The sequence below is a fragment of the Aethalodelphis obliquidens genome, unplaced genomic scaffold, assembly GCF_003676395.1.
Source record: "Aethalodelphis obliquidens isolate GAN/ISIS:26980383/991018 unplaced genomic scaffold, ASM367639v1 scaffold22, whole genome shotgun sequence".
In the NCBI taxonomy this organism is placed as follows: Eukaryota; Metazoa; Chordata; class Mammalia; order Artiodactyla; family Delphinidae; genus Aethalodelphis; species Aethalodelphis obliquidens.
In genome coordinates this window covers 7,278,115-7,291,353 of record NW_020837966.1, presented here as the reverse complement: position 1 = coordinate 7,291,353, position 13,239 = coordinate 7,278,115, and the positions used below count along the sequence as shown (strand labels likewise).

Here is a 13,239-nt window from a genome sequence, read left to right as displayed (position 1 = left end):
AACAAAGGTGCCAGGGTTTTTTTTCCCTAATTGCCCCAGGGAGAAAGAGGAGCATCCCATTTTTCTTCAGGTATGGAGAGTTCAGAGTGAGAGCTCATATATCTGAGTTGTGCATTTTGGTTGCCCAAGGGATGGAGATGTCGCTGTGATTTACTATCTGAAATAGATGATGCCCCGCAAATTGAGACTTTTTAGGGGTGTACATTTATAATTGCTCATAATAGAAAAACAGAATCTTGCGTGTCAGGAGGAGACCTTGCTGTGAGGGAACAAGTAATGTTTTAAGTATCCTAAATAAGCCGCAGGAGAGTGTGGTCTTTAAACAAAGGCACCCAAGATCTATAGTGGTGATGGGTGGCTGAAAGGATGTCTTAAAGTTGCCATTGCAAAGTGATGTTTTGACAGCAGGGGCTCAATTATGTTGAAGGTAAACAGAACTTGCATGGAGGACAAATTAACAAATTAAATTCCAAGAATTGTAGAAATGTTCTGGCCAATGTTAACCAGCTCTGGCACCCCTTCTCTCTGTCACCCTAGATTTCCATCTGGTATCCCTTTCCCTCTTCTGATAAACTTGGATAGTTTGTAGTTAATGTAAACCAAAACCATCAAAAAGAAGTGTTTCCTATTTGCTTAATCTTTACATGTCATTGGCTTAGTTTTAGACAACGTAGCATACAGTTACCAATATACTGAGCTAGTGTTTCCATCTGTTCTTATAAGGTGTTTGTCAAAGAAAAATAATAGGCTCAAGCATCCAGTGTATACCATCAGAAGGAGAAGGGAGGCGCAGTTGTGGGTAGTCTGGGACTCTTCCTGAGTTTCTGTTGCACAATACCATTAACTCAGCACCTAATATATGCCAGACACTGTGCTCAGTGGTTACATTTAGTCCTCACAAGTAAGTCAGACAGAGAAATACAAGTATCATGATATCACTTATATGTGGAATCTAAAATATGATAGAAATGAACTTTTATACAAAACAGAAACAGACTCACAGACATAGAAAACAAATTTATGGCTACTTAAGGGGAAGGTTGGGGGGAGGGATAAATTAGGAGTTTGGGATTTGCAGATACACACTACTATATATAAAATAGATAAACAACAAGGTCCTACTGTACAGCACAGGGAACTGTATTCACTATCTTGTAATAAACTATAATGGAAAGGAATACGAAAAAGAATATATATATACACATACGCATAACTGAATCACTTTGCGGTACACCAGAAACTAACACAACATTGTAAATCATTATACTTCAATTTTTTTAAAAAAAGAGAATGTAAAAAAGAAATTTAGTCCTCCCAGCAGTACCATGAGGAAGATACTAATTTTGTATATGCAGTTGTTATTTTTTACAGCTGAAGAAACTGAGGCAGCAGGGTCTTGAATAATTTGCGTAAAGTTAGTCATTGGCAGAGCTGGGATTTAAACCCAAGCAGCCTGGCCCCAGAGCCCAACCACTGTTTTTATTTTTTAATTTTTTTGGCTTTGAACCAAGTAAATAAATTACCTAATAAAAAAATACAATATATAAACCAGGAATTGAAAAATTACTTTTCCGTTGAGAGTTCCAATCTACAGGAAAACAAAACATCTCAAGGGCTAAGTAGCTAAGTCCTTTCAGAAAAAAGAAAAGCAGACCTCTGGTCACCTGTTTCAGGCCTGGACCTGCCTCCCCCAACCCCCAGGCTTGTCACAAATGACTGGTGGCCACACTCCCTCCAGGGGTTGAGTGGCTGAGGGGTGTAGTTGCCGTGTTGACCCGATCTAGGGCAAGGCCAAGGGAGTGAGGGGCTGAATGAAGGGCAAGGTGACTAGAGTGCGGGACTGCCCAGCCTGGGTGGTTGCTGTGCCCACCTTCTCCAAGGCCTCTCGAGACGACCTTATCTGAGTAGGTCAGGCTCTCTCACCTCACCTAGTGCCTTTTCGTCACAGCCTTTCCACAGTTCGTAACTCGTGATTCGTTTGCTTGTTTATTGCCTTGTTTCCTAGGTAGCCTAAGAGTTTTTAAAAGCAGAGACTGTCAGTTTGCTCACTCCGAGATCCCTAGTACCCTGAAATTTCTGGCATATATTAGATACGCTGGATTCTCATTAGAAGGAAGACAGGAAGGGAGAAAGGGAGGAAAAAGGGAGAGAAATGTTATTCAACTGGTCATTTCTTATAACAACCTTGGAAGGAAAAAAACAGGGTAATTCATTGAAATCTGACTTGCAGTTTTTCCCCCAAGTCCAATTTTTTTGGTATATTAGGCATATTTGTAAAATTCAACAGTGAGAGTATTGAACTTAGACCCACACATTTTAGCAATTAAAACAGTTATAGGTCACCTTATGCGGTGGCTCTTAAACTTTACTTATAAGCAATGAAAACTTTTCTGTCAAGTGAAATCTCATATAGAAACCCAATAAGTAAAGGAGTTAAAAGCAGAACTGCTCTGGGTGGAGTGGGAGTTATGGTCTCAGAACCCTGCCGTGGGGCCCTAATGAACCAGTTAAAAACACTAATGTAGGGGCTTCCCTGGTGGCGCAGTGGTTGGGAGTCCGCCTGCTGATGCAGGGGACACGGGTTCATGCCCCGGTCCAGGAAGATCCCACATGCCGCGGAGCGGCTGGGCCCATGAGCCATGGCTGCTGAGCCTGCGTGTCCAGAGCCTGTGCTCCGCAACGGGAGAGGCCACAACAGTGAGAGGCCCGCATACCGCAAAAAAAAAAAAAAAAACACTAATGTAATTCATCACCCTCAATTTGACCTTGCCCAAGGTCAAATGCTCAATCAGAGTTACAATTTGGATCCAGTCTTCCTCCACATCAGTGCCTTTCTGCAGAACCATTGCACTGGGATGTGAAGGTGGTTTTGAAGTCTCGTTCACAGGGAAAGAGGCTCTTCCATCTTCAGACTTCTAGGATAAACATAATAATAGCTAATGTTTATTTCATCTTCCAGTGACCCAGGCCTACATGTGCACTTTAATTCTCAGAATAGCCTACTGAGACATAGGTACTATTATTATCCCCATTTTACACATGGACACTGGTACTTAGAGCAGGGAAGTGATACGATGAACCGCCACATCTCCATCAGAGATGGAGAGGCCGAGATGTATCCATGCAGCTAGAGGCATAACTGCTTTCTCACAGCAGGGAAAGATGGCCTAACCAATACGTAACTCTAGAAAACTTGCCCCAGCCCATACAAAAGTAAATGCATGCATTATACCTGGCCCTAGAGTCCCTTCTTTATTCAGTACAAATTTGTGTCACAGCCCCAGTTTCTACTAGGCCAGAATGTCTCAAGTGTGTGAATTCCATCTGAAATGAACAGCCCGGCTCCCAGCAGAGCCAAGCAGCCAGCAGAACAGCATTGTACTCCGCACCATTCGACTGAATGGAGAAACAGGCAGCTCTCAGCTGGGCCATGATACATTTGCCAAGTATCAATTACCATGGGCACGGGTACCCTTAACACCTACGAAAAATGTGTTTTTCTGGAGACCGTGTGAAATGTAAAAATGGGAAGTTAAGCTTTCAGAACTTACTCAAGAAAACTACCAAATTGACCTTTTGAAAATGAACCAGACTTCGCTCGAAGAATAGTTGTCAATTTGTTTTTGACATTTGTTCCTTTACAGCTATGACCCTTAAATTATTCATGCTTACCAGCTCCAAAATGGAATAATAATGCCTCTCTCTTCAGGCCTGTAAACCTTTTTTTGCAGGTTGCATGGATTTTGAGTGAGAAACACACTCAGAAGGGCTTTTGGAGTTGCCAGAGTCTCATAAAAATAACATTCTCATACCTTTTGTACAGCAAAGCCACAGAAGATATTCCTTTATGAACATTAATTAATCTCCCACGAGACATAAATAGGCAGCGGATGCTTATTTTATAGGTGTAATATCCAAATTACTATTCAAGAATTTATGGAAATCTCATGACGCCTCACAGCTAACCAGAGAGAGGGGAATCTGGCCGCCTGTCCTGGGTCCAACAGAGGAATCCTTTCATAGTCCTGTTTCCCACCGTGCAATTATTTGACATTTACCTAATACTCTGAGTCTAAAAGCAGTCTTCCAAAATCTGTTTTATTAGTTATCGCACCAGACATTGTGCTTCATCGAACAACCGTGGTACCCACAGTGCTTAACATGGAGCCTAGGACATTGTAAACGCTGCATAAATATTTGATGAGTAGAATGAGTGAATCTTCTGCCCATGGGAAACAGGAGGATGATTTGGTCTACTTTTTGGATCTTCCCTGTATCTTGAAGATTTATTCAAAATGCAAAGGAGAACTTTCCCTAAAAAAGCAATATTGACAATCAAAGTAATAATAGAAGCCAGCATTAATAAAGCACATGCTGTGTGCCCAGCGCTGTGTCGAGTTTTCCTGTGCGTTACCTCTCAGTGACTTCTCCTAACACTTACTGGCATAGGGCTGTGCTGTGTCGCCACTGTACGGGTGAGGTTAGGGTCACAGCCTGGGTCACAGCCCCACTGATTGCGGAGCAGAACACTGACCGAGACCTGTCGCACTGGACTGTCCGCACCCTTAAGCCCCACACTGATAGAACCACAGAATTCCCATTTAGGTCAATAAGAACTACACAGCTGAAGTGTCCAGTGCAGTGTTTTTAATTTAGGTAGTTTTCTTTCTTGAGCCTTTCTGGATAAAATAGTACTCTCCTTAGAATTCTCCTTAGACCCATAGAGCCCCCGCCTCAACTCTCAGCTTGTGAAATGATTTGTTAGCATTTTCAGGCATACCTTTGTGATATTGCACATTCTGTTCCAGACCACCGCAATAAAACAAATATCGCAATAAAATGAGTCTGGTTTCCCAGGGCATATAAAAGTTGTATTTACATTACACTGTTGTCTATGAAGTGTCCAATAGCGTTACATCTTTAAAAAGTGCATACCTTAATTTAAAAATACTTTATTGCTAAAAAATGCATCATCTGAGGGCTTCCCTGGTGGCGCAGTGGTTGAGAGTCTGCCTGCTGACGCAGGGGACACGGGTTCGTGCCCCGGTCCGGGAAGATCCCACATGCCGCGGAGCGGCTGGGCCCATGAGCCATGGCCGCTAAGCCTGCGTGTCCGGAGCCTGTGCTCCACAATGGGAGAGACCACAGCAGTGAGAGGCCCACGTACCGCAAAAAAAAAAAAAAAGCATCATCTGAGCCTTCAGCAGGTTGTCGTAGTAACATCAAAGATCACTGATCAAAGATCATCGTAACAAATATAATAATAATGCAAAAGGTTGAAATATTTTGAGAATTACCAAAATGTGACAGAGACACAAAGTGAGCAAAAGCTGTTGGAAAAATGGTGCCGTTGGACTTGCTCAACGCAGGGTTGCCACAAACCTTCGATTTGTAAAAAGCACAATAAATCGAAGTGCAAAAAAACAAGTTATACCTGTATGACATTCTTGAATCCAGATTCCTTCCCCTTCCGCTGTGAGGCAAGTAGTTGCCTTTTGGTCTCTGATTAACCTTGGGGCAAGGAAGTATTTTCTTATGCAGCTTTCAGGGTCTGGGGGGTGTCTCCTCTGCATAGAAGAAGTGATTAAGAGGGGGGCAGTCAGCCCTCTCACTATGTAAAGAAATGCCTTCTTTTCAGTCATACTAGAAGTGAACCCTCTAGTAGAGAAGTAAACACACTGATGGGTGTCTGAGGCTCTCTCCTATTCCAGAACCACCCCCCACCTACTTATTCCCCAAATGTACAACAGAGGAGCCTTGGCCCAGGATGTGGTCCTGGATTCCATTGCTGGAATTGGGATACATTTCCCCCTGGCTGCAGCGTTGCCACCTTGCCTGAAATCAGGCCCTGGAGATCCTATAGGCTTTGTACGCTTCAGAGCTCAATAGTCTGACTAGGGACCTTCCTTCATGTGCAACAAAAAGCACTCAGAGTGGTAATTCACATATTTACAAGTGCACATATATGTCTTGTGAGGTATTCCCCAGCTTTGCTGCAATATAATTGACATATAACATCATGTTAATTTAAGGTGTACAACGTGATGATTTGATATACAAGCGCACATTTGAATCACATTTGTAAGTAGAGACTAGCTGGAAAGAATGAAATTGCAAGAATTCCTAACTAATCATCCAAATTCTTCAATGTGTTGTTTTAAGTGGCATTTTCCAAGTAAAATATAGCCACGAGATTTTACAAAAGGAGTGATGCACTTATTTCCCAAATGAAACCTGAACTATAATCTTGGCATATCATTTGCCTTCCAAAAAACAATATAGCTTTCTAATAGAAGAAAGTACGTTTTCATCCTTTTTATTCCATTATTGGTCATTTACCTTTCTTCCATTTGAGGACACATATTTGCTGAGAAACAAACCTCAACAGTTCGCGTTCTCCAGTTGTGCAAGTTAATTTTGCCCTACTGTGATATAAGTTGGTGGAAGAGTTTGCAAGCACCTGGTGCTCAGCAGAATCTTATCTAAAATGTCATCTTTATTGACCTGAAGGCTGACTGTTCCCAGTGGTGATCTGTCACCACTGAATTGTTTGAACAATAGTGTATCAGTATGCGCATAAAGATACAGTCCATCAGTTTTCAAGATCTATAAGAGAGAAAATGCATTCACTTGTAAAAAAAAAAGACAAAACTCCAGATGGCAGCGTCAGAAAATCGAAAATCAAGTACAGCGTCTTGATTCAGAGACTTTAAATCTGATAAACTGGTGCCACATCATTTATTTTCAAGCTTGAAGACTGAGCTTGTGCATATCGGTTTTCTATTATCTACAGTTAAAATGCGTTAAATATAGATAATTAAGCATTTATATTAATTGACTCAAAAGGTGAACTGGAGGAATTATCTGCTCACACTGATCTAACCAAGGGGAGGGCAGGTAATATTGCTGTGTTTGGTCTGACTCCGTTGGGTTTTCTTCTGTTATTGCCGTTAACCAGTTTCAAAGTGGATGAAGCTGAAAGTTTGTAAACAGATTATTATCTGAAAGGCAATTTTATTTCACCAGAAATGGCTTTATTATGTGCAGAAGAGTAAAAATGTAATTTGGACCCCTGTTCCGCTGTTCTTAGTCTGGTAGCAGAGAATGGTTTTATTTGTTAATTTGTCCTTTTAGAGTTTCTGTACCAGTCTTTAAATAGAGCAATTTAGCATTTGGGAGAAAAACGAACTCTTCACTATCCAAGAATATAATTGAAAATTACCCCATGCCCATGCACAATAATTACCTTTCAAAACATTTCTCATTGCTTGACATCACAGTGGTAATTGCTTAACAATATTATAATTTCATTACGTAGAGATTACAGTGGCAAAATGATGTAAGTTGGAGGCTTTGAAAATTAAGTTATAATGAAAACAAAACCATCTGTGCAAGTTTAAAGCACTTATTTCAATATAAAGTTATACATAATATCACCCAATTTTTGTATGAATGTCATTGTTGGTAGAGTTCTAAAATTCACCCATTTAAAGCTTTAGTACTAAAACCCACAAAACCTGCGTTAGTCCCATGGTTATAATGCATGCAGTTCCAGTTCTACAGCGATATGTATTGGAACGAATGCATTCCTATAGCAGTTATTGCTTCAGTTTGCATGCATTATGCAGCCAGACCTCTACTAATGAATTGGATGCACCTTGATCCCTTTGCAGTTGGATGATAAAGACCCATGGCCCATTACAACGGTCATTTTCATTTTGAAAGGCTCCTGACTAGTTGTAAAAATGTATCGAGTTTTCTAATTTAATAACGCCAGCTTAAAATTTTATCTTTTTGGAAAGTACAAGCACAGAATGCACTAAACAATTATACAGCATATAACTCTTATGTGCCAGGGGTCAGAATTTCCCCAATGTGTTGATGCAGTAAAAACAAGACATTGGATGGCAGATCTTTGAGAAAATGCGACTTATATTTATTTACCTCAGTAATATGAGGTTTTAATATCACACCTGATGGAAAAAATTAGTGTTACTTTTTTGAAAAATACATGATTTTTGATATAAGAACTTTTTATTTAAAGATGAATTAATTATAATATCCTGTATAAAATTAGTAGGGGACTTTGTGTTTCATTCAAACCTTTTTTTTAGTAGTAAAAAATCAAACAGATATAGTTTTGGGGTAGGGAGTGAGGTATAAATGAACATATCCCTCTCGTGTCTAACTCAGATATCTTACGTTTTCCATAATGATTATAACATTTGCTGAGTACTCACTGTGTGTGCGCTGAGTGTTATCTTATTTAGTTCTCATAGGTACTATAACAGGTACTATTACTATCCTTACTTTACATATGAGGAAACTGAGGCTGAGTAGTGAATTTTCTCAATGTCCCACAGCTGTAAAATGGCAGAAATGGGATTTGGACCCAGATCTATCTGACTTCATTGTCTAAATGTCATTCTGCCTGTCTCTGTGAAGTCTTTTCTTTATATTTAAGCTTTATCAGTGCTGTTCTGAGTTACTAAAAAAGCTGTAGCCTATAGTTAAGGATTTATTATATTGTTATTATTCTTAATAGTAATAGTAGTGATTATTTATTGAACAACTACCATGTGCTCTGTGCTATGCATATTACCCAGTGTCCAGCTTAGTCCACAAAGCCCTATGAAATAAGGTTATTCCCATTTTAAAAACGAGCAAACGAAGGTTCAGTGAGGTAGAATAATCTGTAACCAGCCTAAGGGCATGCAGGTGGTGAGCAGCGGGGCTCCCATCCATCCCCAGGTTTGTTGGATTCTAGAGCCCAGGGGTGCTCTTAGCCACTCCCAGTTTAACTCCTCATTAATCTTTAGTAGCTGTTTTTGTTTCATGTGTGTATGTCACATGTACAACTAGGCTGTCTCATCCATAACCAGACTGCTCAGTCACGTAGCAAGCACACAGTGGTTACTTATTGATCACCTGATTTTGTTCCGTTGTCTGAAGTAGCCCCAATATGAAAGTATTGATGGATTGAATATCTGTAAGTAAAGGACATGAACACTCTCCTTTGATGTGCAGAAGTGGCCCAGGGGATCATCTTCAATATGAAACAGCCACTTGAAAAGCATTCCCACCCTCTCCTACTTAGAGGAGGAGGGTGGAGGCAAGGCCCTAGGGACCACTCTTAAGGTAACAATAGAAAATAAAGGAAAGGCAGCCTGCCTTCTCTGGGTTCCTGTTCTTAATCAGAAACTGTGCAAGGTGCTCAGGTCAGCTACCACTATCAATGTGGCCGTTAGCTGTAAGTCCTGACATATTTCAAGGATGCAAGGAGCCACTGCAGCCAAGAGTCACAAAAACTCATCAGGCACCATAGGGATCATTGGATCTGGCCCCCTGTCCTACACAGGGTTCATCTACAAAATCTCATACAAATGATTGCCCCAGTCCCCGCTTCACCCTCCCTAGAGTCCACGTTCCATTTCCTGGTCAGCTCCAGTGTCCAGAAATTTTTTCCTTGCGCTGAGCCAAAATCTGACTCCTTGTAACTTTCACCCATTGATCCTGTTGCTTTCTCTTGGAGCCCCACAGCATCGTCTTAATTTCCCATTCATTTGCCACCCTTTATATATGTGAAGCCAGAAGGGCTGTTGTCACTTCCATCAAGCTTTCCCTTTTCTGGCGTTAATAAGCTCAGTTCCTTTGGGCCTGTTGAGCTAGTTGCCTCTGCCCCTCCCACAAGGACTGTCTCATCTTTGTCAGTGGTTTTGGAAATATGAAAAATCAAAGTTCTTTTGTTTCCAAAACTGATGTCTTTAAATGTAGGACACCTTTACAATTTTTTACTTTCCATATTTAAATCCCCATAATGTAATAGCTTCCAATTGAATGTGTTACACCAGTAATGTGTTAACAATAAGATTGAGCAGGTATGGTCAAAAGAACACTGAACTGGGAATCTGGAAACCCAGGTTCATCCCTGACACTGCCTCTAACTCACCAAGTGACCTCAGATGAGCTGTTTAACTTTGCAGACCTTGTTTCCCTCATCCATCAAACAGGCACGATAATTCCTGCCTCTTTCACAGGATCATAACAGTCAGATGAGCTACTGCATGAGAAAGTGCTTTCTAAACCACTGAGGGTTGTACTGTTTGAGGTGTTACTAAGCAAGGCAGATGAAATCATTCTTCTGTTAAACCCCACTTTTTAAGAACTGCTGGCACTGCGTGCAACTCACCAGAGAGCCCACTGATTTCTTGTTTCCCCCAGATCACTGCAAACTCCTTGAAAACAGGGCCTCTCTCTTATATCTTCATATCCCCAACACCTGGCTTGGTGCCTGGGGCAGGGAAGGATCACGTTAAATGTTTTGGGGTGGTTAGAAGAAGGATGGGCAGAGGAATGGCTGTGGTACAGTTTCAAAACCCTACTCCACCATTTTGTCACCACACCCTTGGCCTTAACTCCAGTTTGTCACTGTCCTGACAGTGTCCATGCACCAGCTTAATCTGATTTGGGCTGGGTAAGGTGAGGTCCCACCACCACCACCACCACCACGGCCTTCCCTTCCTCTGGGCAGTGACGCTTAAGATCCCAGCTTTGTTTCACAATCATTGATTCACCCTTTCAAAAAGTACTCAGTATTTACTGAGCCTCTGTTCTGTGTCAGCCCTGCCCATGCCCACCATCCCCTCCAGAACTGACCCTGGTGAGCTTGTAGCCCAAAGGTTTGGTTTTCTTTGGTCCTTAGTAGCCTGTGCTAAGGAAGAGAGACAAGTGTTGTCTTAATCATCTGCTCCTCCCTGAGCCTGCTCTGGTCCTCTCCAGCTGAGGGAGGTCTTGCCCTCCCAGCCTCCAAGCCTATTACATGGATTTTGAGAAGTACTCAGAAGGCACTCGCTTGCTAGTGCTAGTGATGGCATCAAGTATATAAGTACTGAGCACAACACTGGGCACACACAAGGTGGTCAGGAAATATCTTAGTAAAGCTTTTTTTTTTTTTCATTCCATGCCATTTGTTGAAAACCAACCAAACCTTGCTAACTTTGCTGATTACTTAGGTGGTAGGTGTTCTCTTCATCCAAACCATCTAAATAGCTGTCACAAGAAAAAAAAATCAAGCCATGTTCATTTTCCCAGCAAATGTAACAGATCTTGCTACCGCTAATAAAATTACAGATCATCTGACATTGTTTTCCATTTGTGTTCTATGCTTTGAGTATCATATTTCTAAACATTATTTTAATTCATGTTTATTTGGTAGTCTTTTTAGGTTGTATGAATGGGGATTGAGCTCTTTATTAATTTGCACTGTTTGGCATTTGTGCAGCTCTGGCCCATGAAGAAGTCTAGAGCTGTGATAATCAAATTTTGAATCTTGTTCAAGTATCCCTAATCCTCATAACTCTTTCGTCCTTTGGCCCTCTTCCTTAATCCTTTCTTCTCCCTGCCAGTTCTCCACGTTCGTTTTTCTTGTGCTTTATAGCGAATCTGGCCCCTGTGATCACCGTTTCTTCTCCGTCTTACACTGCAAGTAGAGCGTTATCACATCTGCAGCGCTCCTCCATTCTAGCACTGACATCCTGCCCGCAAAGGACAGTCTCCCAGGAAAGATGATTCCTGCTTCCTTGCCCTTCTCTGTTGCAGTTTAAGAATTACGGGCCAGGCCAACAGCTAACATGACGGTGGTTCCCCTTCCCACAGGTGGAGAAGACCTGAGTGTGGAAGAGGACGAGGAAGTGCTGACTCTGCTGTATGACCCATGTCTGAACTGTTACTTTGATCCCCAGACTGGGAAATACTACGAGTTGGTGTAATGCCTCCTTCCAGGGCAAAGAATGGCCACCCCCGGCGGAGCAGGATAGCAGTTCTGACTGGCATCACAATGCATATGTTGGCCAGGCCCATGGAATCAACAGTAACTAAGAGAAATGAAGTTAGTTTGTACATAGTGTTCAGTGTTAAGACTACCTATGTTCTTTTTGTAGATGGGTGTGATTTTTTGGAACTGTGAAGGAATTAATACAGAGATAAGATTTTAGAACTTTGAATTGGTTCTTATTTGTTGGTTCTCATCCTACATACAATTTTGCTTATTTCATATAATTTTATGTAAACGAATTAAGAGTTATTAATGCAAATTTTTTGTAGTGTTAATCTGTAAATGATGGCTTGATATACAGAAAATGTATTCTTGTTTAAAAGATATCTGGGTACCTTTTATTTTATTACCTATTTGTATTAAAAATAAAGTATGATGGTCAGAAGAATACCTTTTAAACTGATTCTTTTTATTTACCCCACTTTCTTTACCAGAATATTCCTAGATGGTATTTACCTTTCCTTAGATTATTAGAAAAAGGATTAACTGTGAAGTAGTCAGACTTTATGACCATATTTTATTGGTACCGACCTTGCTATTTCCATTTCATTATAGTTCATCCAGAGTTTGCCAAAGACCACAACATTGTTAATAACTTAAGCTGCTTAGCTCTGTGCTTTTTTTAAAAATTTTTTACCAATTATCTCTGAATTCTAATAATGTGATCCAAATCTAGCTCCATGGATCCAAATTTAATAAGAAGTCACCCATTTGAACACCCCACATACCTCACCACTTCTGTGACTTGGACCTGGAGAAATGGAGGAGGCTTCCTTTGGTCTTTAAGAATATGTCACTGTAACTCTACTCACTGCATCACAAGGAAGAAAACCATGTGCTTCCTGAATTCCAGTAGACCAGCCTTGAATTGTGTGCCAAGTATATAAATACTGAGCTCAAGGAAGTACTTTTTATATTATATTTATATTATCTACCACAAGGTCATATTTTACACTTTGTTTGTTTAAAAGGAGTAGCTTCAATTTCTGTTGAGATTTCTATAGAAGAATTGAAAAACAGAAATAGATGTGCTTCACACTGCCAATTTTAAACCAAAATGGTAGAGCCAGATTACTTGGAAACTTATTGACTGGGCTATATGGCTTCACTTATCAAATTTTGCTGCGTATGAGAATCTCTTGGGAAGTTTATAAAAATACTTCTATACCCAGGTTTCACCCCCAGAACATTTGATTCGATTGGTCTTGGGTGCACCCTGGGCATTAGAAAATTTTAAAACCTCCCCTGGCAATTCAAATGTGTAGTCATGCATGAGAACCACAGTTATAGATTAGATCCAGTGTGATGAGAGGGCACATTTGCCTCATGGCACATGTAGCAGTGAGGAAAAGTTTATATTATTATTAGTTTCCACTTTCAAGACCTGGATTTCTACTATTCTCATC

The 13,239-nt window shown here is 40.8% G+C and overlaps 1 protein-coding gene across 8 annotated transcripts in view; it reads left to right on the top strand.

Annotated features, from left to right (window-relative positions):
• CFAP20DC (CFAP20 domain containing) overlaps positions 1-12,218 on the top strand; it is a 267,535-nt gene extending 255,317 nt beyond the window's left edge. For all 8 annotated transcript variants that reach the window (XM_027121274.1, XM_027121269.1, XM_027121267.1 and 5 more), the window contains one exon: positions 11,656-12,218. In XM_027121274.1, the coding sequence (XP_026977075.1) occupies positions 11,656-11,768 (113 nt within the window). In that variant the 3' untranslated portion in view covers positions 11,769-12,218. The remainder of the gene's footprint in view (positions 1-11,655) is intronic.
• Positions 12,219-13,239: the final 1,021 nt, after the last annotated feature.